The sequence below is a fragment of the Cantharellus anzutake genome (assembly GCF_015039405.1).
Source record: "Cantharellus anzutake strain C23 chromosome Unknown EI90scaffold_10, whole genome shotgun sequence".
Classification (NCBI taxonomy): Eukaryota; Fungi; Basidiomycota; class Agaricomycetes; order Cantharellales; family Hydnaceae; genus Cantharellus; species Cantharellus anzutake.
The window spans coordinates 256924-280134 of record NW_024066960.1 but is presented as its reverse complement, the minus strand read 5'-3'; the positions used below and the strand labels follow the sequence as shown (position 1 = coordinate 280134).

General features: G+C 49.1%; 6 protein-coding genes across 6 annotated transcripts; 4 read left to right on the top strand and 2 right to left on the bottom strand.

Moving 5' to 3' along the window:
• Positions 1-1218: 1218 nt before the first annotated feature.
• On the top strand, positions 1219-3620 carry EI90DRAFT_3044013 (uncharacterized protein). Its single transcript, XM_039059304.1, has 3 exons — positions 1219-1921; positions 2003-2165; positions 2247-3620. Exons 1-3 carry the CDS (start codon positions 1358-1360, stop codon positions 3230-3232), a joined length of 1713 nt encoding a protein of 570 aa, XP_038919555.1. The 5' UTR covers positions 1219-1357; the 3' UTR covers positions 3233-3620.
• An 873-nt stretch (positions 3621-4493) lies between these two features.
• Positions 4494-7119, top strand: EI90DRAFT_3044009 (uncharacterized protein). The gene is made up of 2 exons (XM_039059303.1): positions 4494-5994; positions 6047-7119. Exons 1-2 carry the CDS (start codon positions 4800-4802, stop codon positions 6640-6642), a joined length of 1791 nt encoding a protein of 596 aa, XP_038919554.1. The 5' UTR covers positions 4494-4799; the 3' UTR covers positions 6643-7119.
• EI90DRAFT_82949 (uncharacterized protein) lies at positions 6475-8214 on the bottom strand. The gene is made up of 3 exons (XM_039068117.1): positions 7984-8214; positions 7295-7904; positions 6475-7244 (listed from the first exon to the last, which is right to left on the bottom strand). The coding sequence occupies exons 2-3, from the start codon at positions 7806-7808 to the stop codon at positions 6649-6651; spliced, it is 1110 nt and encodes a 369-aa protein (XP_038919553.1). The 5' UTR covers positions 7809-7904; positions 7984-8214; the 3' UTR covers positions 6475-6648.
• Positions 8215-9771: 1557 nt separating this feature from the next.
• EI90DRAFT_3013878 (uncharacterized protein) lies at positions 9772-13436 on the top strand (the record flags this gene model as incomplete). The annotated part of the gene is made up of 6 exons (XM_039056708.1): positions 9772-10911; positions 10967-11452; positions 11512-11934; positions 11995-12073; positions 12959-13032; positions 13089-13436. 6 exons carry the CDS (start codon positions 9772-9774, stop codon positions 13434-13436), a joined length of 2550 nt encoding a protein of 849 aa, XP_038919552.1.
• A 2604-nt stretch (positions 13437-16040) lies between these two features.
• Positions 16041-16902, top strand: EI90DRAFT_82692 (uncharacterized protein). The gene is made up of 3 exons (XM_039068110.1): positions 16041-16177; positions 16248-16534; positions 16603-16902. The coding sequence occupies exons 1-3, from the start codon at positions 16173-16175 to the stop codon at positions 16782-16784; spliced, it is 474 nt and encodes a 157-aa protein (XP_038919551.1). The 5' UTR covers positions 16041-16172; the 3' UTR covers positions 16785-16902.
• Positions 16903-17225: 323 nt separating this feature from the next.
• EI90DRAFT_3044005 (uncharacterized protein) lies at positions 17226-18083 on the bottom strand. Its single transcript, XM_039059302.1, has 2 exons — positions 17827-18083; positions 17226-17768 (listed from the first exon to the last, which is right to left on the bottom strand). The coding sequence occupies exons 1-2, from the start codon at positions 17861-17863 to the stop codon at positions 17248-17250; spliced, it is 558 nt and encodes a 185-aa protein (XP_038919550.1). The 5' UTR covers positions 17864-18083; the 3' UTR covers positions 17226-17247.
• Positions 18084-23211: the final 5128 nt, after the last annotated feature.

Below are 23211 nucleotides of genomic sequence, written 5' to 3'. Positions count from 1 at the left end.
GCGCGCATCAGGAAGTGGAGAATCAACAGCCACCTTCAACGAGGTGGGCACATGTTGGTTCCTATCGCATGTAGAAACAAAGGTCTTGATTGATTCTCAAGAGACAACTCGGACCTCGTCTGCTCGAAGCGTCGAAATCAATACAGTCAGGTTGGTATTCCCACGCACCTCGGCTCAATCACATATCAACATGCTTTCCCTATGGATTCTCTTACTGTAGAATGAGGCAAGCACCTGTATGCATGCCAGTGCTACATACAATCGTGTAGAATATTCAGTCATCGCGTGATCGTCGCCACATGCACTTGGAACTATGCCCTGATCCTACCCTTGTTCATGTTAATGAGTTAAATATTCGGATAACGCGGAAATCTGAAGTTGACACCCCACAGCAAGTCTGATTACAGCGTTTCATCATGCAAACGAATACGATACCGTTTGATCGTGCCATCACCCTTCCACCGAACATCGAAGGGTTAGGCAAGGGGAAACCAGAATCAGTAGGTGTTTGAATATCAGACACAATTATAGACGCTTGAATCCGGGCAATCCCTACCATGACCCCATACCACACCGTTACCTCTCCCAAAAGTAGGGTTGTACAAGAGAAACTGAGGTAAGTTTCCCTGGATAGGAAATGTAGCAGCGATATAGAATCCATCTATCTCATCAACCGCCGCCAAACGTTGATGGAAAGGATATGAACCGTGGGTGTTGGGGGCACGTGTTCGAAGGCCTTTATCTATTCTTCAATAGGGTAGTGAGTCCCTCAGGGTTGCGATTGGCTTAGGACCCGGAAGGCGCGCAGAAGGCCGGTGTCCGGGCGGGCTTCCACCAGAGTGGTCGACCCGCGCCGAAGGGTGAAGCAAAAAGGACGGGCACATTGGGATACATAAAAAAGTGGGATTTAGATTCCCATGGACAATTGCCAGTGCGATGTATTTGATGGCTGCGCGAGAATCCCGGGGCAGTTGGGAAAACGTACTTGCTCAGGGTGCTTGGGCCCGAGTTTGCCCAAGTGCATTTCGATTCTCACGAGAGAACTTCACCTTCAGCGACAGAGAAGGCGAGCTCCATGAAAAGCTAAGGGGCTTTCAGGCCAGCGAAGCCAACAAGGAAAGCGGCTGGAGAGAAAAAGCGCAAGATCCATCAAGTTCGACGGGCGCGCGAACTTGTTCAAAAACCGGCTGGGGTGAGAAAGATTTGGATCCGCTACATCACGTCCCCTGTCGCGCAATTCATCCTCTCCTCAATCCTCTCTCCTTACTCCTTCTCCTTCCCAGAAGACTGACGAAAGCTCCCTTTTAGCGCCTTCTGGGTAATCTTTGAACCTTACGAAAAGTTTTCCATTTATATCATGTCCCGTCACGCCCATGAACGATCACCTCTCGACACACACCCAACTTCCTCTATCAGTACATCCCATTCTCCTCCACGTTCTCCCCATTCAACTGCATCACTCCCATCGCCCCCTTCTTCGCCTAATCATCGTGATCGAGATCAGAATTCAATGCCAGGTTCCCCAAGTTCACTCGCGTCAGACTTTCCTCTCAGCTCCCTCAACTCTTCTCTCTTCCTCTCTGAAGAATCTTCTCCTGTGTTAAACCCAGATTTATCCGAGGATGCTTCAAGGACCCTAATCATGCCATCGTTGATGCTCCCTTCGCCTTCGAGACATGATGCCGTTGCTGGGGAAACAATTGGAAATGTGAAACTCTGGATCATGGGCCGACGTTCTCATGCGTGTCGGTCCGCGGCGGAAGGTATACTTGAAGGTCCCTCTTTGGTTGTGGACGTGGATCCTTGGAAGAACACCCCGGATAACTATCCAATCTTGAGAGCGTCGACGATTCTATCCTCACCGGAGGTTCGGAGCCGGAGGAACATTGAAATTCTGCTTGTTGAAATTGACGAACGCGATGTGAGTTTATACGAATTGCTGGTCATCTGAGTGTTTCGAAATCCTATGCTCATGCATAAACATTGTTGAATCGTCGTTTAGTCTCATACCGACTTAACCACCATACTCGACGTGATTCATAGACCATTCTCGGCAGTGGACCGACTTCTCAACACCTCCGAACCTTCCAGCACTTCCTTCATACCACTCCTAACATCCAACTCGACCTTGTTGTACACAGCACTCATCTTTCTATGGCCATCCAGTGCGTTCACGCTTCCCAACCTTTACCTATTTGGAAATCAGTGCAACTGACGATCATGAACTTCTTTTCCATTTTCATCAGCACCTAATGAAATTGATGTCTCTCTGGTCAGAGACCTTGCACCTCACATTCCAATCATTCCAATTCACGCATCAACCCCTATCCCTCATTTATCTCATCGCCGCAATGTTGCGCCACACCCAGCATCAGCCATAACTAATAGCCCATTTTCCTCTTTGGCTATCTCCACTATCCGTCCGTCCTCCCTATCACAACTCCGTGATCTACTATTTCATTCACCTTCCGTCCTTACACATCTTCGGACCGAAGCAGCTGAAAGATTCCTGAGATGGCGTGATCTTAATGCCGCGTTGCGTCAACTTTCTTCATCCACGTCATCACTGGCCGCTTCGATCTCCCGGCATAGTGCAATTCATCGTCGTCCTCGTTCATCTACTACTCGAGCCGCCTTGCCTCCGTCTTTTTCTTCGACGACGATGATGAACGATCACGAGGATCAACAGCACCCGGATTCGGATGAGCATCTCTTGCCGAACCCTTGGATGTGGAATTGGGAATCTAGGTTCTCTCGCGATGTTCGCGATGCAGCGAATACTCTTAGAACGGACGACCCTGCTGGGACATATGAAGAGGATGGTGAAGCAGGGATGACACTTGAAAAGGCGTCGTCTTCACGGACGGTGGGTAGTTCGTCATTACGACGGAGTAACTCTCAACGTCTTGGCAATGGGGTACCCGGTGGGAGATCGCTTTATCTTCCGCCGCATGGACATAGTGATCCATTGCATTTGCGGTCAATTGCTGTTTCTGTCATGTCCGTTGTGCCCATGCTTGGATTACGTCTGTTTGGGTTTAGGAGGAGCCGTAGTAACGGTCATAGACGTTCCACTGCGACTGCACCTGCACCAGAATCGGGCCCGTCTTCGTCTGGGGGGAGAGGACCAACGAAACACTTTCCATGGGGGTTGTTTGGACTTGGTGTCAGCGTTGGAGTAGCAATATCATTATGTGTCGTTGGACTTGGTTTGAATTTTTATAAGCGTTAAACTCTATCTTGTCGCCAGTGTGAAAGGAGTGTTCCGGTGATGGACTTGTCGCTTGCCTCGCATTTTCCTTCCATCATTGATCATCGATTACTCATCTGTGTAACTCGCAGTACCTGACCTTCTCACCTTGCATCAAAAAGGACCCATGCTACTACGTTTTCCGTCTTCGACGTACATACCACGCCATTGCACGGTACCCAGTCGTCGCACATCTCTTCTGATTAGCCTAGCTCATGTACAATATTCTCACCAGCCTCATTTCTTAGACTTTGCGATTCCACAACTCGAGCTGCGGGTGATGCTTATAGTCCTTTTGATGATATGCCTTCAGCTGGTTCAGCTGGATCTATGTAGTTTTACGTGGAACAAGTAAAATATTCTGAAGATCTACCCTGCCTGTGGCCGGAGAGTCGCATTGTTTAGGCCGAGATCGAGGGAGATGCACATCCGTGCACGCGTTGCCCACTTTGCAGCGGAGGGAAATCCAACCATGTTTCCCCGGCTAGAGTAGCCAGATAGGGCAGCAGTAAGGTGATACAGGGTTCAGTAGACTGCAGAAATATACACTTGGAGTGTGAAAAACCATTCCATAGTGACTGGACGGAAAATGGACCCAAAGCTTGAGCTAGGCAGGCGACCAGCCTTAAGCCTGAGCAGGATGAAGTTCGAATCAATCGTGAACTGCATAGAAGTCCCAGTTAAGAACAGAATGTCCTCACGTCCGTGTCTGAGCTCTACTGAACGCCATTCACGGAGCAGCAAGCAAGTACGAACCAGCACAAATGGTGACAGGCAGGCAGGAGTATTTCTCGGCGGGCCAATCATGCGCCGCTGGAAAAAGAGGGAAAGCCCTAGAACAGACCTGAGTTCACAGGGCATGGACAAAATTGGTGGCGGTGCAGCGTGCTGTTCGTCGAAGGTTCGGCCTGCGCGTCAACAATAGATCTCTGTGAACCTCAAGATTATCTTAGACCTTCAATCAGATCTGTATAGTTATTCGGTTGTTGTGAACTGTCTCGAGGCATAATTTACCGACCCCGCTGTAGTGAGTTTTCCCTTCAAACCAAAGCATCCAAGCGCAATCCTGACTCTTCGGGCTCGCAGATCACCTCTCCATTGTCTCCATATGCACCAGGAAGCATCTTTTTCTGTCTTAGAGCCAGGGAAACAGAGGATCATGGCTCCAGGTCCGTCGTGCGACTCCAAACGACTTTCTGTTCAAGACTGACCTCCATAAGCATATTTGTTATCTAAATTACGACAGAGGACGAAGCGACTTCTCAGTGGAACTGGAGTTCATGTCCATAATACTCTCGCATGTCGGGAACATGAAGACCAATCGTATGACAGGTCGGATGCACAAACACAAATTTTGGTTGGTCTCTCAGCACCAAGACCCACTGTCGCACCAGCGGAACCCCCACCTAATCCACCCGAGGAGAGCCACATTCAAGTGAATTTGACGGATTTTTGTAATGCAGTATTTGGAACGCCACCTCCACAACTGTCCGAGGCAGCCGAGCGAGTGGTAAAAAGTAGGAAATTCCTTTCCTGCAGAAAACGATACATGGAAATGTACGGTTTCAAGAAGGACTTGCCTGTGTTCAGAGCGGACCCGGATATTCAGCTCATGCGTCTTTTCAACCTGATACTGATCAAAGTACGCGAATTCGCCTTCGATCAGCAGTACCTCCACGACATACACTATGCCAAGCGTCCCGGGCGATCCAAGTCAGGTCAGTCACCTTCCTCCAGATGTCTCGGCGTTGAGGTGCATACAACGGCGAACGGGAAGCTCAAATTCGGGTTTTCAAATGCACTCGTAATCATCGATGTAAACCCCAGCCTTATTCCTTCACCCTCTTCCGACGCAAGTTCATGGCGACCCCCCGACAATCGAACCTCGCCTTCGTCTTCCCCTTACCATTCTCCCGAGCCACGACATGATCACTCTCCAGGAGGAACCAAACGTCAACATCGCGAGTCGCCACCTGATATGTCCGCCGAGTGCAGTCGACATGGAAAACGACAAAAGCACAACCCCATTCCCGAAACATGGTCACCTCCAACCCCCGATCCTTCTTCGCTCAAGCAGTGCGCTCTTCGTACCTTATCAGCAATTGGAAACCGACGCCATGTTTTGGGGATTCATGTCGACGGGAACATGTTTCAGCTTTGGTATTTCGATCGTGCCGGTTCAATCTGCTCGAGTAAGATTAGCATTAAGGACGATGCAGAGCTATTCGCTACCTCCATTGTGTTGTTCTCGCTCGCTAGCAAAGAGCGGCTTGGCTATGAACCCTTTTTCGAAGCGCCAGCTAGCGTAAAGCGTCGGTCGTGGTTCACCATCCAGAATCACGAGATTGGAGTGGAAGGACATCGTCTCAGGATATTAGGAATCGTTCATCCTGCTGCGTCATTGTATGGGCGAGGAACGGTCGTGTACGAAGCTCAGCCGATAGCAGGCTCGATAGACTTGTCCAGCCGGGTGGTTGTCAAGTGCTCCTGGCAGCTTATCGCGAAGCACTCTGAAGATAAACTTTATCGCTTAGCCAATCAAAGAGGAGTGAAAGGCTTGGCGACTCTGCACACCTCATGCACGGTTGCCTTACTGTCTGAGGGTGTGCGTGGTGATCTCTGTGCAAACCACACTTACCGCGATCGTGAACTTCGAGTGCAAGTATTGAGTCCATTTTGTGTGCCACTTTATGCGGTTAAGAATATAAACACATTTCAAATGGCATTCATATCACTGATAGAAGGTTCATGTTGTCGTTCTTCCTCCTGCATTCTTACGCTAATGCTCTCATGTAGCTCACCATGAGCTTCACAAGAAGGCTGGAATTTTACACAGGGACATCAGTTTCAACAATCTGATGGTTGATTCCGATGATCCTACCAAAGGAATCCTCATCGACTTGGATATGGCGGTCTGCGACAAAGATGCCGACACTGGGGAAACTCTCGATGTACCAGACCTCCCTGGCGGCACTCCGCATTCCCGAGCCATAGACCTTTGCCAACCTGATCCACTGCCTCGGGCCCTTTATCGTCACGATCTAGAGTCATTCTTTTATGTGTTGTTCCTCATTTGTTACAAACGTGCAAATATCGCCGACCCGGTGGATTACTTTACGGACTGGAGTACGAGAACATGGACAGACATGTGCACCTTAAAAGAGGGGTTCTTATTGGTTGCCATATCGGACCCAGTAACTGATGCTGTGCCATTAGGAGCGAGCTGGATCCAACCTCTCCGGTTGATCTTTCGCGATGGCTATTCAGCAAAGAATCAAAGACGTCGACGGCGATTCGTGAATTCGCAACTACCCCCATTTGACGAGGAGACTTTAGATCACCATGTCACCTACGAAAGGTGTATGACAATTCTAAGGACCGGGTCTGCATAACAGCTGCTATTCTACCGCACGCTTGAGTGCAGCCACAAAGTTTGTGTATACAATATGGCCGTCTGCCGTTTCAACATTCGTTTTCTGAGTCCTCCTCTCCAACACATTTTGACCTCTGGATATCATATCACCCAGTGCGGAGAGGCACTCTGTCACGCCTGCATGCGACAGACTGGTTTGTTTACTCATCTGCAGCGTCTCAAGCACATCATGTTGCCCTCTATCCAGGAAAGCGAATTTTGAGAACTTGCGATGACCTACATTACCCTGCTCCCATCGTGACACCATCGCGAACTTGTCGAGGTCGACAATTCCCACTTTTGAAATGATGATTGACCAAAGGACCCAAAAGAAGGATTCAAGATCGTGTCGATAGAAGCGAGATGAGCATTCCTTTTGAAGTAGATCGACTGCGAGGAATGCAACGTTAAGCGTGAAAGCACTCTGCTGAGGATCTTCGGGAGGATGAGAAACTGGGCCGCTGGCAAAATCCCAATCTATCAGCACCCCGACGGGTCGCCCGTCTTCTATCCCCCACATGAGGTTGTTTGTGTGGATGTCACGATGGAGGATCCCTGCCTCCACGTATGCCCGGTGATGTGCTGGGAAAGCGTTACTGTGTGGTGAGCTGGAGCGAAATCTGCATACTCACTTTCAACAATGGAAAGGAAGATCCGAAAGAACAGCTTGGTGTCCTTGTTTATATCGATCGATGTGATAGGCTTGTACTTGTCGGCCATGACAATGGCCTCCAGATAGCGTATGGGACCAAACACGTAATGAGGTAAACATTTCATAAGTGCTCCTCGAGGTCCATCCCCAAGGCTGCTCAGCTTTTGGGCGCACAGGATCTCAGGTACACCTTCGATTCCCTTTTCCGCCAACAATCGGTAGTGGTCAATTTCTGATATGATACGGCGAGAAGGCTGATACGATAGTTTCAGCACGCACGTTCGGTCTCGACCAGTGACATCGTCTCGGGTGCTTGCAGTAAAAACGGATGTGCATCTCCCAGTGAGACCTCGCGTGACGTATATGGGCTTAGAGGGATCGAATGAAATGACATGGCCTTCAACGGTTATTCGTTGCCGGTCATGAGGGACGGGCCAATTGAAAGTGTCAAAGTGAGGGCAGAAACCGACTTCCTGAGGGCTCGCATACGTCATCGCCAAGATATGCCTACAGAACAACTCGAAGTCGTCCGGTTTCCGAATGTCTATGATACTCGACCCAATCGGCCCACAGTGATCGTAGTACCAGGTCTCGACAAGGGAACCAATAACGACCATGCCGGTACCGAAGCGGTTAAGAGAATTGCTTGACAGTTGTTCCAAACCATACCCAGCCAATTGTTGCCTCCCATCCAACGCTGCCTCGCCGGCCTTCTCAGACTCCCGCTCAATCTGCTCCTCTGTCATTTCACTATCTGAGGTGGGAGGGAGCAGTGAAGCACGGAAATTCTCCTTTCGCTTCAGGTCGATGGGAAAAAGAACATCTCTCCAATGTACTTGATCGGGGGGTATCGGGGCCCTCCGCCCGCGTCTCTTGCGAACAAAAACACCATCGGGACTAATGAACTCAAAGGTTTCAGCATTAAAGCGATGGTGAAATCATGGGGACGAGATGACGTGCCTCCTCATTGCACTACTTAAGGCTCCTAGAAGCTTCTTCTTCCCGTGCGTTTTTACGTAATCGATCCTCCCTCCATTGGCCTTGATAATACTGGAGACCATCTCGGCAAAGGGGGCATACAAATCGCGCTCTAGGCTATCTTTCTTATCGACCACCTCAAGATACTCATCCCGGAGCTTGCGTAGCGGACCTTTGACCTTCCTGAGCAGGTCCGGTGGTAGTTCCTTCAAGGTGGGATGTATGACATCCAAGAACTGGTCATAGGGGATTCCTCTAGCGTTCATTTTCCCGAGTTCGCATCTTAGTTTATGATGTTCCGTTGATTTGCGTCCATCAGAATTTGGGATTCCCGCGACGGTTGAGGTTGAACGCATTGACCCTATAGAGAGACTCAGGAGGTTGCTCATTTGAGAAATAAATAGGCCACGTACCATATCTACGATCCTCACAGTCAGGAGCTCTTGGCGAAACATTTACGTCGCCAACTAAAGTGACACTCGTCAAAAGGCCTGAGAACACTGGTGAGTGGACGTGGGATTGAAATAGCCGACAAATACTTTTTCCATCCTCAATTTCGTCCTTCCACTTTACCGTCCCAGCTGGACTGTCCACGACGCCGTCTGGTATCTTAGTCTCCGAGATGATAGGGGAGGGATCCGGAGTGCTGGAAGCCAAGTGGAGACGGGACGCCCTAGTGCGTCCGATGGTATCGAAGTGATACACATACTCCTTTGTAAGACGTTTCCGCTTCGTTTTTGCTTTGGGAAGCGTCGTATTGAGGCGGGAGGATGATGCGATGGATGGGCTCATGCTCGCCTTGCCCTCAGGTAAGTTAAGCCGCAGGGGATCGGAATGGGTGTACTAAGGAGGTCGGGGGAGGGGAGAACAAAGATCAACTCAGGGTGGCACAAGATGAATGGTGGCGAGAATGAGCATCCAACTTGGGAACTTCATGAGTGGCACTGTAGTTTTGAGTGGTCCGGTGGTTCGGTGGCCAAGATCGCTGACGACGCGTACACATAGGTAAACAGCACGTGCCGCACGTCAGCGCGTTTCCAAAGGAAGAACGCGCCACTAACTCCGCGTTCCTATTGTTATCTCAATTAATAAGCAAGCCTTTGTTGGCGGTGGATCTGCAGCACTCCGTTCATACCACCCCTGACATGTGGCTCGATCCAGTTGTACACGACGCTCGTCTTTCTGTTGCCATCGAGCACAGCCGACGATTAGGCAGGATACCAGCCTCTAAGTATACTGTACTATAACGACCATAGGTTCATTCCCACGGTTTTCGGGGATTGCCGTGTCCTGCTCGCTTAGTTCATCTATGCATGTGACATGTGACATTCGCTGCCCGAGGTTCAATGTCTATTCAAGGTTGCCATCTCATTAAACCTTTTCTGGCGTCCTGGTGTGGCGTCTACCAGCTAAGTCTAGGACGGAGAATCGTGTTTCGATGATAAATAGGTGGAGAATATCTATAGGTACGCTTAGGTGATGTCCATGGATCCCTTTGCATTTGCTAGCTACATTGAAGCGCTCACAACAAAACCTTGTAATTTCAAGGATGTTCCACTGTCCCTTATCGGGACTCTCTTGCCTGACCCACATCTCTCTGTGATGTCTTTTCTCGAATTTTCCCTTCCACAATTGCCACTCGAGGATGCGGAGACACATCTCACCTACACATCTTACATTCCTATCACTCCCCTTGACCTTAAGGTGGTCGAGTCTCTGCGATGGCCTCCACTATACTCTATCAGGCATTTTCTTGCTCTGAGTCCGCCTCCTGGTACCCGATCTATCGCCATCAATGACACCCCATATCCACTGAACTTAGCTCCAGTCCTGCAATCCATACTATTGGTGCGGGATCTCCAGGACCTATGGCGTACTGCCTTCAAGTGGCTGACCAATGGCCTGCGTCAAGAGGCCTTATCGCTTGAGTTGAAAGAAATTTTCCACTTGTTGCTTGGGATGACCACATGGTCCGAATGTGTTCATGGCTTCAGGGACATGCTGGGGGTGAGCTCGCTGGTACGGATTGTGTCACATGCGTGTCTGAATGACACTGACCATGAGCGGTACTGCTCAATTCTTCGTGGAGAACCTGAAATAACTCGTGCTGCCGTCCACGTTGCGTCCCCCAACTTTTTTGATCGGGTCCGTGAATTTTTTGGTGAAGAGAATTTGCCTCCAAAAGTGTATGGCTCTCGATCTTACCGTTTTATGCGAGACTGTGCAGCGCAATTAGCAGATGGGACATTGGAGACACTTATTGGGATTGCATTTGTCAATCAAAATCACTGGATCGCTATTGTCATAGAAGGTAGATCGAAGACCATCCGAGTTGGGGACTCATTGTTTCATCCAACAACTGCCCATAAGGTCCCTATCTGTGCAGTTCCACTCATTAATGCTCTTTCCCGGTGGCTTATGTATCCTCCATTTGCTGCGGGGTCTGTTGAAACTGTTTTAATTCCGACTACACATCAAGATGACGTTTCTTCATGTGGTCTACATGCACAGAACGTGCTTGACAGCATATTTCGACCAGAAATCAAGTACCTATCAACTTCGCAATTTCGCCTCTGTTTATTTGCTTTTATGCGGGTTCTGAACCACCACTTGCTTAATGTAAGCTTTTCAGTTGGTCTCTTACTGTTCACGCATTAATGTATTGACTATCCAGACTGGTGCATCAGTTGATGGCGTGGTCGAACAGACACTATCACTATTGGTACCCTCCATGACATTGTCTCTTCTGCCTACCTCTCCCACATCGTTAAGGTCCCCGCTTCCCTTTTCCCCTGCCCCGACACCACCCTCATCTCCCAAAGCACTAGGGGCTGCAGCTAAGGCTCCGAAGGAAATCATTCCGAAGGTTGAGAAGGTGATGAAGTTAAAGCTGGATCTCTGTTCAGACATCTCCAGTGCGGTGGATGGTGAAGGGCTACTCAGTTTTTTCCCCCAAATAACCCCGGAGCAAAAGGTTCTTCAGACAAAGCACCAATTTGAAGAGCTACGTGAATCCCAGGACTCCAGGGCCAAAGCTGTGAAGTTGAGGGCAGTGATGGTTGCGGCTGATCGGAGGGAATATGATCGTGTACGACAAGCCAATTATCGTGCTAGGAAGCGGACATTTGATGGGGAGTCAAGGAAGGACAGTGGGAAAAGGGTATGTTGCTAGCTATTCAGCTGATTACTATTTTTTTCACATGAAGTTATCGTGAACAGCATCAAACTGACACTCCAGACACCGTGACAGACCCAGAATCACATTCTACTCAGTTGAATGTTGCTCAAATTTCTCGTGCTAAGCGTGGATTGGCAGTCATCAAACACGAGTTACATAAGGTGAAGGAACCTCACCGAAGTGGACGGAAACAGACAAAAGAGGTCAAGGCTGCTGTACGGACCTATTGGTGGGGCCCTACATTCTTTTTGCTTCTAACAGAGGCTGCAAAGAAAGTTCATTGGGCAAACCCGTCGAAAATTGTACAGCAGGCACAACGTACCTCGCCTTCACTCTTCAAGAAGCTCACTTCTCAAGTAATTGGGAGACATATCATCAAAGGGAAAGGGTGGAATGAGGATGCTTTGAGGAAGGCAGCACAACGAGATTCTCCAGGTGGTAAAACAACGCGGCGGGGGATTTTGGTATGTAATTCATGCTAGTTATCACAATAGTTTTTTCATACTAAGTTCCCCTCTCTCAAGGATGGCTACCCCGAAATCACCGCTGAGATTACTCAAAAACTTAAGGGCTTGAGACAGATAGGCGCTGCAGTATCTCTTAGTGATGCACGCTGTCTGATCATTGCTACAATTCAGTTCCGTGACCCTTCTATATTCAAGAAGAAGTTTAAGGATAGAAGTGTCTTTCGTGCAACTGAAGGGTGGGTCTTGAAGTTTCTCCACAATACCGTGGGTTGGAGCTATCGGAGGCCTACCCAGGCCTCGCAAAAAGCCCCAAGTGATGCTCAAGTTCTTATTCACAATTCACTTCTTCGCCAAGCATGGTCAATCCGCTCATACAACATACCCGCTGAACTTCATGTCAACTCTGATCAAACTCAAGTTGTTTACTCTGATCCGAAGACATCAACATGGAACGATATTGGGGCAAAGCAAGTCTCAGTTTTTGGAAAGGAGGAGAAGCGCGCAATCACGGTGAACATTGCGATCTCGGCAAGTGGTATACTGCTGCCGCTTCAGGCTATTTTCCGTGGCCACACTGCCAAATCCCTCCCCCTTCCATCATCTCCCTACTATAATGAAGCTATGGAATTGGGGTTTTGCTTTGTCATCTCGAACACAGACACCTATTGGGCAACTATTGAGACGATGAAGCAATATGTTGAAGACATTTTAGTGCCATACTTCCGTCAACAGAAGAGAAGACTCATGCTTCCTGAGGATTACCACTGTATCTGGCAACTCGATGTATGGGCTGTCCATACATCTCGGGAATTTCGTGAATGGCTTTATAGCCAATTCCCTTGGATTATTCTCGATTACGTCCCCGGAGGTTGCACTGGTCTCTTTCAACCTTGTGACCTTGTTATTCAACGGGCATTCAAGCTTGCTGTCAATCGAGAGCACCGTGTTGACACAATTAATGATGTCCTCAAGCAGCTCGAAGAGAGGAGGGATGTTGTTGCAGTGGAGAATGGCCTTCCAGAATTGCGCCGACGGATGGTTCGCATCCTTGTCAAGGCTTTCCATGAAGTAAACAAGCCCCACATCGTACTTAAGGTATGAGTGCTTTGCAAACTGACTCATGTGCAACTGCCACTCATTCCTCCTATCAGGCCTTCGAGAAAGCGCAATCTGGTGAATTCAGTCTATCACATTCCAGCCTCACAAGCCCTGCCATGCTTGACATCCTGAGGACTCTCCACATCGACAACCCACTGCTCTTTTCCGAGTTCTCAAAACCTCGATCAGCTCCAATAGCACCACGCAACCGCACTCAGCGTGCAGATGGCACACAATTGGATGAGCCCCCATTCCCACCTGATGTCAACGAACCATCTGATATTCCCTTCGACGCCGCACTTACACATACTCTCACAGGGGAGGTTTGCGAGGGTCTTATGCTTCAACCTGGCACCCAAATCCTTCAGCCACGGCCTACATGTTGGAGGAGCAAGTCATAATGGGTGTTGTGCACTTTCCATACTTGTCTCGATGTGTATTTACATGTATTTACACCGACAAATATATCTTCAGAGTCTACTGCCATCCCAACCGAGCCACCGCACTGAGTGGTGCAACTTTAGGTTATGAGCCCAGAGCGGCTCACCTGGGTTGGTTCAAGTATAAGTCCACATGACTCTCGTGGCACCCTGGCCAGGTTCAAGTGGCTTATGAGGAAGACTTCAAGTTTGTCTGCGATAAGTCCTTGAAAAGGCACGCATCTTTGGAAAACCCAAGGCTGAGATACAATCTTGGAAAGCCCTATTTGAGGCTGATTGCAAGCCCCTTGGATGAAGCCCTCACACTGGGAATGCGGCACAGACTACCACTCCTTCTCTATTTTCCGTCGTGCCACGTCATAAAATTCCCACGGTCTTTGCGCTGCGAACCATAACCCTCTGAAGCATGGAATGCTCTCAGGAGGGACTTGGAGATCTCTTGGGCTGATCCTTTGGATCTTTATTCTTTGGGACTGATATATTCCACATGAATGAGAGGAGGACTAGGAACTGATTTGGACATGCGCGCGCGATTCTTGCGGCTTTTATGCATGCAATATACTCCCTTAACATCGCCTCAAGCAATTTTACTGTTGACTCCACACCCCTTGGGCTGGGGGCATGATGCAAATTCAACAGGACCGGGTTCAGCTTGGCTCCGGACCATGCTTTATAAAAATGCGCAATATTTCCACTTCCACCTCCCGTTTTCGTCCTCGCTATCACACCAATTGGCTCCGGCCTTAATCCACCTCAATAAATCAACAATCACATACTGCAACATCTACAAATGCGGCAGCGTCCTATGAGTCAGCTTATAATCAGCGACTCCGATGCAAATAGCTATGGAGCGCAACCCGCTTTTCAATGCATGCAGGGGGGGGACTAAGATTCCCTTTTGAGGACAAGGATCTTTTGAAGCGAAGACATATGTGAGCAAAAAAAAACTCATGCAAAACTACCATTCATGTCCCGTTTGCCCATTTTACGATCATTTTCGTGCACAATCCATTCCTTTCCAACAATCGCCCTGTGACCAATCCGAACCACCATCACACATGCCCCTTTCCCTAACACCTGAGGGGGAGAATAGTCGCTATGCTTCAATCAGCTGTCATAGAAGGAGGGGGAGCTGCCTAACTAAGGGCATTGATAATAAGGAGTGGGTGGTATAATGCGACCAAGAAGGACGCTGAGGGGGAGGTCATCGATTTAAGGGCACAGCAAATGGAGGAATCATAAGGCCATCAAACATTTCTTTATTGGCATAGTCTTTATGACAGCCAACACCTTTGTTGCTCATCATATTGAATATGGTAATGATTTCTACATTCGTTTTTGTCCTATGGACAATTTTCTATCAACCTCTCCTATCAAGTTGTTACTTGATTCCACATTCATTGAATACTTTTGGATCATGACTTGAGGGGGAGTGTTGGAGGAGCAAGTCATAATGGGTGTTGTGCACTTTCCATACTTGTCTCGATGTGTATTTACATGTATTTACACCGACAAATATATCTTCAGAGTCTACTGCCATCCCAACCGAGCCGCCGCACTGAGTGGTGCAACTTTACTACACTCGCAAATGAGCTAGATAATGACTTTCCTGAGGCTGATGCCAATGCTATGGGTGACCACTTCAGTGTGGTTGAAGATGGAATGAGTGAGCTTAAACAAGGATCCAGTGATTCGGATGATTATAACAACAACAGAGCACCTTGTAATCAGGAATCAAACTGGGATTCGGAGCCAGCACGTCGAGGGGGAAGATTGAGGAAACCTGTTGATTTGGTGGCACGAAATAGATGGTGGGAAGGGTGGTAGCATGCATGGAGAATAATATCTTGATTGCTAACTTGATTTGCGGGGACATCCTGCTTCGTTAGTTCAAAGTCCCAATGTGACATGTGACAGAACCTCTTTTAGTTCAGTTCAACAATCTCGTGTGACATGTGACTGAACCTATGGTCGTTATAGTACAGTAGCCGACGATCATGAACTTCTTATCAGAACTAGAGACCTGATTTCAATCGTTCCACATGCGTCAACCCCTCATCAGTCGATAACTATGCAATAATCCATTATCCTCTTTTCTTTCATTCACCTTGCGCACCTCCGGACCTATACCAGCAGAGGTAGCAAAGTGCAAAAAAAAAAAAAAGTCCAATCAGGGGAAAAATGGTGGTCGATCATCATTTATTTGCTGCCTTTTTGGATGATCACATGACTTTCACGGTTATTCATCCAGATCGGGCGCGCCGATTTTTTTGCACCTTCATTTTACGCCATTATGTAGTGCAATTCATCGTCGTCCCCGTTTCTCGCTCGATTCGCCTAATTGTTTTTCTCTTCGATAACGGTCATCAACGATAAACGACGCCCAGATCAGGATCATGCTCCGAGTCTACTTGAGTTTGGATGAACGCTGCCATGGGGTTGCCATGGAGTTTAGAGAAGAGCCGACGTTCAGGAAGCGAGTAAGAACCGGCTTACCTAATCGAAGTTGTTTGCAAGAGCTCAAATCCACCCTAAAGATGAAGACGAAGTGATATTCCATGAAAATTACCCGAACCCAGACATCTGGTCGCCTTCGCCCGGGCCGCTTGCTCATTTCGAGGGGTAAAAATCCATACTGTCAGATGGACGGGGGAGTCCGCTTACCTGTGGAGAAAAGGGGTCGTCTATATATTGCTCATGACGTGTGTCGCCGTCCAACGTGTCGGCGGACACCAGACTTCCATGTGCCTGATCCCTTTGGAATCCCCACAGCGAGATACTTGGTGTACTGCCTGTCGCCTCTCAAAAGGGCCTACCTACGCTTCAAACCGTATACAAGAACGCGCGCTCATATCAGTTTTTCACACACACACACACACTTCGTCCAAAGCCGAACTGGAAGGCTGATCTGGACCATATCTGTAAATGGATGTTACATGAGGCAACTATCAAACACGCAGGAGCCCGTCGATTTCACCATTCCCGTCTTCTTCGGGAATCCTGCAGGAGATCATTCAACGTATATATACGTAGCAAGACCTTTGTAATTCAAGTCCAGGGTTCGTGGGTTACGAACAAATGGTCATCTATACCCGGAACCCTGATCCTGCAATCTTTCTCGATCTAGGTGCTCAAACATCAAGCGTCTATACACTGCGTTCTAGACGCGTAGTTTTTGCAGGGTCAGGGAAACTGGCCGGTCCACCACCTCGGGAAACCAAGAAATCGGTGGGAACGTGCCATAAGAAGATAGTAACGACTGGTATCTCATCGTGGCGCAAGGTTGCTCTTCCGAAACTTATTCGGTGATGCCTCACCGATTTGGGAGGATGGCTTTGGTAGAAGAGACCGTCGTGCTGAATTGGCGCGACGCCAAAACGCCACAAAGAGAGGCTGGTGACCTGCCTACCAAAGAGCCTAGTTTCGAGATCACCTGGTGCCTGGTGGGAATTCCCCCTTATTGTGCGCTCTCAAATAATCCTTTTTTCTGGAGTTGTTTCTCTTTTTCTTTTTTTTGGTCCGCCGTATAGCTCACTTCGTGCTTTTCCCTCTAACGTTCTGGTCTCTTCCTAATTGGTTACCGCTGTGACGCTCGGCAACCCTTTCGTCCAGCTCGCCAGTCAGCCTCCTGTCGAAAGATCCAGGGTTTATGGGTGAATCACAACTCCTCCTTGTGTCTTGTACAGAGTGAGTTAAGGCCGGCCATGTCTCTCATTCGAAACAGCGTTATACAGTAACATACTAGTATGAATCCCATTTCGTGTCCATCATCTTAGCCGGACGGTCCATACGTCTTAACTCCGTTGTCCTGCGTACGGGGTTCCAGGGATGATGGAGGGCGCTGAGATAGTGGGGAAGGAGCGTGGAGCGCCGGAAGACATGACGCCCTGGTGGTGTCGAAGTGATATGGATAATCCTTCCGAGACGTTCTCGCTTCATTTCTTCCTTTGAAGCCATCGTATTGAGGCGGGAGGGGGAGGTGGTCATATCGGTGGGCTAGGCTGGCTGGGTCTGAGTCGGGTAGGTGGTACGTGGAGGTAGTAGGGAAGTGCAAAAACGGCCCAGGTGTAGCAGGCCCGCAGGTGTCTAGGAAGAACTTTAAGCGAGGCGCCTGGGCCATTTTCTCATTTCCGGGAGGGAGCCCGTTCGCGCCAGCGACCATGTTCCGTAGAAAATATGTCGCTCCAGGCCCAGGTTGTGACTCTGACATGGTGCCGACAGCGCCGTCGACCTCACTGATTCTATATATCTCGTTATGCATATTTGCCAGTTCTTCGACGGCAGTGAGTATTTCTGTGAGAATTGATGTTACACACCAGTGGGGAAAACCAATCTACTAGCAGAAGCCTACCTTTGTACGCGTTGCTTCGACGACCCCGGCTCCGCATGGCTTCGCGAAGTTGTTCCTCGGCTTCCTCCCTTTTAGCCTTCAGCTTCTAATTACAGGGGCAGATACGTGGTGAAGGTGGCGGTAGTGGACGTGACAGTAAGATGGTGGTTGCTTACAGGAGGAGTTGACCTAAGTGAACCATTTAATTTGACACATTTAAGTCCAAAACGTTCGCAGGCGTCGCAGCTCAGCCCACAAAGAGGACGACACCTCTGATGAGGCGAGAAAGCGCTGTCAACAGCTGAGCAAGGCCACGGATCCCGAACAACATACCTTCTTCCTTAAGCGGCAATTCACGCAGCCTCGGCTGCTTCGAACGTATCTTTTGGGGTGCTGTGCCGACATCGAGGGAGGGGTGGTGAGGAGGGACAGTAGAGAGTGTCGAAGCCTCGCCTTTTATTCCCAAACGCGCCATGGTTAATCGTCAGGTTCAAGTCAACGGGGAAAATTCCCTCTTTTTTCTGGAATATGGTACAAATTTTATACGATACAATACATACCTATGTGTATAACAATTCATCGTGCATCAATAGGAGATACCAGATATATCCCGCGAAACTCAGTCCCTGTATAACGCCATCCTGAGAAAAGAAGTCATTGTTTGTTACGAGTCCCCCCTGGATCCCACAAAACCCGCTAACGCTGAAATTCCCAACTGAAGCTGATAAAACAGTTATCTGGGCCGTTGAAGGGGCATGAGCGGAAGTAGGCATTGAGTCCCAGGAGACTTCGTTTGGAGGGGTTCAATTCGCTTTAGGTCACCTGAGCTAGCGACCAGAGTGAAAAATTGGCAATCGAGGAGCAACTTATTGCGGCGAATGCAGTCAGTGCCATTACCCAAATCCGTAATATTTTTTACACTCGCTGCAACGCGTGAGGGATTATCAACTCGTCCTGATTGGATTGCCAGCTGTGGTGATCCCAGAGTGCCGGCGCACAGCCTGTCAGGGTCGAAAGCCCAGGTCGGAGAGCTGAGATTTGATCAATTAACCACCCCAACGTGGGGAATTGTTTGTACGATGACGCATATTCAGTGGCGTCACCAAATTTTAGATGTTTCCCACGTCATTAATTTAATTGAATCCAAATTTTTTAATTTTCGTGGTAACAGTATTGCATCCTGAAGATCCCCGCTGTGAACGTATTCGGTGTCCCTGGTTGGGGGGGGGATTGAGACCACCATTGAGCCGCAGTCCATTGCATGCAACCCAGTGTCGCGGCGGCTCGGGACCTGCACGATTTTCACCAAACCACAAGCTGGCGTTTTCGGAGGACCGAAAGGAGGGACTACCCCTGAACCCGTGAGTGAGTTCGTGATCGTACACATGCGTTATTTTTGTTATACATCGCTGTCCTCCGCATCAGCGAGCGGGGACATGCGGTTTCATCATGTCCCAAAGCACCACGTTTTCTGGATGGGCGGATACCTGAGCGGTGAAACTCTTCATGTCGTGACAGAAATTCACTGTGTGCATTCGGTATTCACGACCCACAAAGCCTCTTCCTTCCACGAAATCGTTCACATGCACGAAAATTGACGCGTGGAGACGTCCAATTCAGAGGGCTGACGCAGTCTAAGGATCGCAATATATCCTTGGAAATGTGGCCTCAATAAAATATTGCCTAGTCGAATTCTAACGTCCACACCTTGGGACAAGTCAATGCAGCGGGACTAAATAAACGTACTTCGTAAATGCGACCCGACACAGACTAGTTGATGCCTGTCTCCACGCCTCGCTTGAGTATATATGCATGTCTTGGTGAGCCTTTCCATATCCACCTTCGCTTGCAAGCTAGATGCAGCGTACGCCCCCCGCATTGACACATGTCATTGCGCCTACAGGCATCTCGCAGTGTGAGCGACGAGTCGGGTTTTTCCTTTGGTCGCAACGTTCTTCGAGAAAATTGTCGTTAGGATGGAAGATACCGAGTATATGAAAGTCCCTCTGCTTTGGTTTTCTCGACGTATTTTATCCAATCAGAGAGGACAACTAACCGCGCGGCCACTAAATGTACCGAGGTTTCCTCTGTGACTTCTGGTAAACGGAACGTTCCTCCGGAGAGCCCAGGACTCCATATCTGTGCGTGTTGATTCTCCAGAAAGGGTCACCTGGTCGCCCGTTCCACCATAACTACCCCACATATTCCTAGTATCCCACGCTAATCTCCGCTGCGACGGCTCAGCGTGTAGGATGGAAGCTGGAAAGAATGAATTTGGCGTTTGAAATAAGTATTGTGGACGTGTGTTGGATATGTACGTATGTTGTTGCTGCCCAGGTGGCGCGGGAGCGCGCGGATAGTTGTAAGTACAAGGAGTCCCAGGGACAGGAGAGACGTACTGACTCAGCTCAGAGAAGTGTGGTGAGAGTTTTGGTGCTGTCAACTTAAGGGCGGCGGCTGCTGTTTTACAAGCCACTGCGGGGAGTGTAGCAACTCGTATGATGATTTATGTATGGAGGGTCCCCTATAGTCACAGCATGGTGCGGGGTGGAATCGAATAGGGATATGCCAGAACTGCCTGAATGCGAAAAGTACTACTGTTCGGTGCCACAGTCGTGGAGGAATATCCCAGTCCAAAGGGGATGAACACCGTTGAGCCCGAGCCATAGATTGCCGGAAGAGGAACATATCAGCGCTGAATTTGACTTCGTCGTCCATAGAACGTAGGAGACGAAGGATTAGCGGCGCGCGGCTAGCTGTCACCATATGGACTATAACTGTATTCAGAGTTGAACTCAATTAAAGCTTCCCTATCCTCTTTTAACCGTGTTCGAGTCTCATGGCCGTTGCCTGTGGAAGGGACGATCCAAGTTGCCTTACGAAGCGGGGTTCGACCTTCCATTCGTGCTGGTTGTACCGAAAGGGGTTCCATAAGGATTCCTAAGACAGATCTCGCTTACCTGCAAACAAGAACCCAGGGGCGAAGGACCAAAATCAACCAGAAACGGTGGCGTCGTCACCAATAACTCCGGATGGCCCTTACGGATTGGGAGTCTTTGATTAATGCCCTGAGTGAAGGCGGTGACCGAGATCTGTGCTCTTAATGCTCACCCCAGATAAATTGGTACTTATATAGCTCGTTTTTCCAGTCCGAGTATCTGAAGATGGGAATTTTGTCCTTACGGTATCCGCGCCGCCGCTAATCCATAAAGGTATGTCCCTGGGGCCCTGCTGGACCGTTTTGAGTGAGGTGGCAAAGTTACTAAAAGGGCTCACTGGAATGTGCCGTTGATGAGGGATTTTGTGCTATACCGTCCTATCACGAGGAGTCCAAGAACTGGTTCTGCTCTACCCCCACTTCCCCGCTTCCCCATTCCCTACTTCCTCCTGTGTTGAGTAGCGTCAAACTCTCGTAGAGAGCGTAGCGCTGATTTCGGAGTCGCGCCGCCATGCAGTCTCGCCACCATACCTCGCAGGAGACGAGAGAGAGACCTCACGAAGAATTTCTGAGTCTCGTCCTTTAGTACTAGGTGACCGCTACATCATCAACACCAAACGTTGAACTCGCCGGGTCGGCTGGCGGAAGGGGGATCCGCACCAGAGCCTGGAGGCCCTTTTTCCTGAGGTTGAGACAACGTTTATAGATCAGTTAAACTCACGTCCTTCCCTCTGCCAGACCTGAATTGCACATGGCCTTCGTACAAGTATGACTACGCTACGTAGAGACCCAAACCAATAGCTAACCAAAAGCCAAGACCGCGGTAATCGCCCCGTCAACGTGTATTGTAATGGGTTATGCCTGATGTGCATGTGAGTTGGGCGATAGAGACAGCCAGTTCATCCCCACTAATGGTGAGCGCTGACGACAATCCAATCTTGCATGCGCTTGAACCCCACCCTCACCACATGATGGCATTTGTCAAAACCAAACAGTTCCAAGCTGTCCCGTCCGCCCATTAGCATCCCCAGTCACCCGTCCATCTCAACCCCGGACATGATTTCACCTGGTTCCTACTATCGGACTTCACACTTCGATGCACCGTTACTTGGCTAATCACATCGCAACAGCCAGAATCAATGTACAACGGGGTCACCAGGTGTGCTGGGCTGCTTTGCGCTTCACAATGGAAGGGTCTGAGGATGTTGGACGAAACCGCTTGATGGGTGAATTCCACAAGGTCAGCCAGAACATAGAAAGCTCATTACTGGCTAGCATCTCAAAGATTCCCACAGACCATCAGGAAGCAGAACCTAAAATTAACAGACTTCGCCGCTTATCCCTTCCCGACACGGAACCGATGGCCACCCCGTGCCCATATCCAGCGTCTTCCCTGATCTTTAACACTATTGTCCACGACACCACCAAAAATTAGTCGAGCTATCTTCCAAACTAAGGACCATCGCTACACATGTGGCATAATTCGGGTGTCATCGACGAGACTCGTGCTCATATAAAAATATAAAAGTCACAAAGGCGTGCACCTGTCGCTGGCAGCGAGAAATGAGGGAGCATTTGTCATTCGTCTCCAGAACCAATTATATCAGTGGGTACCTAATCGGTGTTGAATCCCTCGTTTACTCCATTAGAAGCATGAAAAGGCAATGGGGGATGCATCCATATAACGGAAACTACCACAGGAGCGGAGGACGAGGAAGTCTGCCGAGGATGAATAGCAAGCCACGAGCGTAATCAAGTAAGTTCAGTTCAGTTATATAATTTTCGATGGTCGCTGATCAGAGTTAGCCGAGCAATCGGATTGGGAGTCACATCCTAGCCCCATCACTAAACAGCCCGGTCTCACAGGACGCAGGAGACTGGGGTGGTGAGAGCAGGACGGGACCACGGCAAAATTCCGAATCTACGATGGCTCAGAGACTTTCCCTCCCCAGCACGCGCCTCCGGCCATATGAGTTGTATGATCTCGAAGGTTTGGCGTTGTCAAATGTTTACTTTTGGCTGCCTAGTATCCTTGCCCAGTCTAGGTAACCAAATGTAGTATCTATAGTAAGCGCGGCGCCGCCAGTGCATATTCTATGTTCTTCCCTCGGCAGCCGTTTGCGAATACCCAAAAGAATCGCCCCATAGAAGAGCGTTAGTTCCAAAAACGTAGGGTGTCGCGTCAATTGATTCAGATGTATCACGTGTACAAATACATTTCTGCCCCTTGATTTGCGCTACCGTGTTGATGGACTTGCAATTCCCCATGGTGATCGCAGATCGCGGAGGAGATTGAATCCCAGCCCTTTGGGTTGTAACTCGTGCTCGAACTTTTATGTCAGTATTGTCTACCCAGTTCTGGCCACTTACAAATTGGAGACTATTTTAAAATCCTCAGGCTGGGTTCTAAACGTAATGCGCATGCTTAGGATTATCCAGTATCAAAGGGAATCCACAAAGTCGTATTA

Coding starts and splice junctions, on each gene's coding strand:
- EI90DRAFT_3044013 (XM_039059304.1), top strand. CDS start 1,358: ATGTCCCGTCACGCCCATGAACGATCACCTCTCGACACACACCCAACT. Junction 1,922..2,002: donor TTGAAATTGACGAACGCGAT/GTGAGTTTATAC, acceptor ATCGTCGTTTAG/TCTCATACCGACTTAACCAC. Junction 2,166..2,246: donor CATCTTTCTATGGCCATCCA/GTGCGTTCACGC, acceptor CATTTTCATCAG/CACCTAATGAAATTGATGTC.
- EI90DRAFT_3044009 (XM_039059303.1), top strand. CDS start 4,800: ATGGAAATGTACGGTTTCAAGAAGGACTTGCCTGTGTTCAGAGCGGAC. Junction 5,995..6,046: donor ATTCATATCACTGATAGAAG/GTTCATGTTGTC, acceptor GCTCTCATGTAG/CTCACCATGAGCTTCACAAG.
- EI90DRAFT_82949 (XM_039068117.1), bottom strand. CDS start 7,808: ATGACGTATGCGAGCCCTCAGGAAGTCGGTTTCTGCCCTCACTTTGAC. Junction 7,245..7,294: donor CTTCCTTTCCATTGTTGAAA/GTGAGTATGCAG, acceptor ACGCTTTCCCAG/CACATCACCGGGCATACGTG.
- EI90DRAFT_82692 (XM_039068110.1), top strand. Junction 16,535..16,602: donor CTTTGTAATTCAAGTCCAGG/GTTCGTGGGTTA, acceptor TTCTCGATCTAG/GTGCTCAAACATCAAGCGTC.
- EI90DRAFT_3044005 (XM_039059302.1), bottom strand. CDS start 17,863: ATGCGGAGCCGGGGTCGTCGAAGCAACGCGTACAAAG. Junction 17,769..17,826: donor TCGAAGCAACGCGTACAAAG/GTAGGCTTCTGC, acceptor CAATTCTCACAG/AAATACTCACTGCCGTCGAA.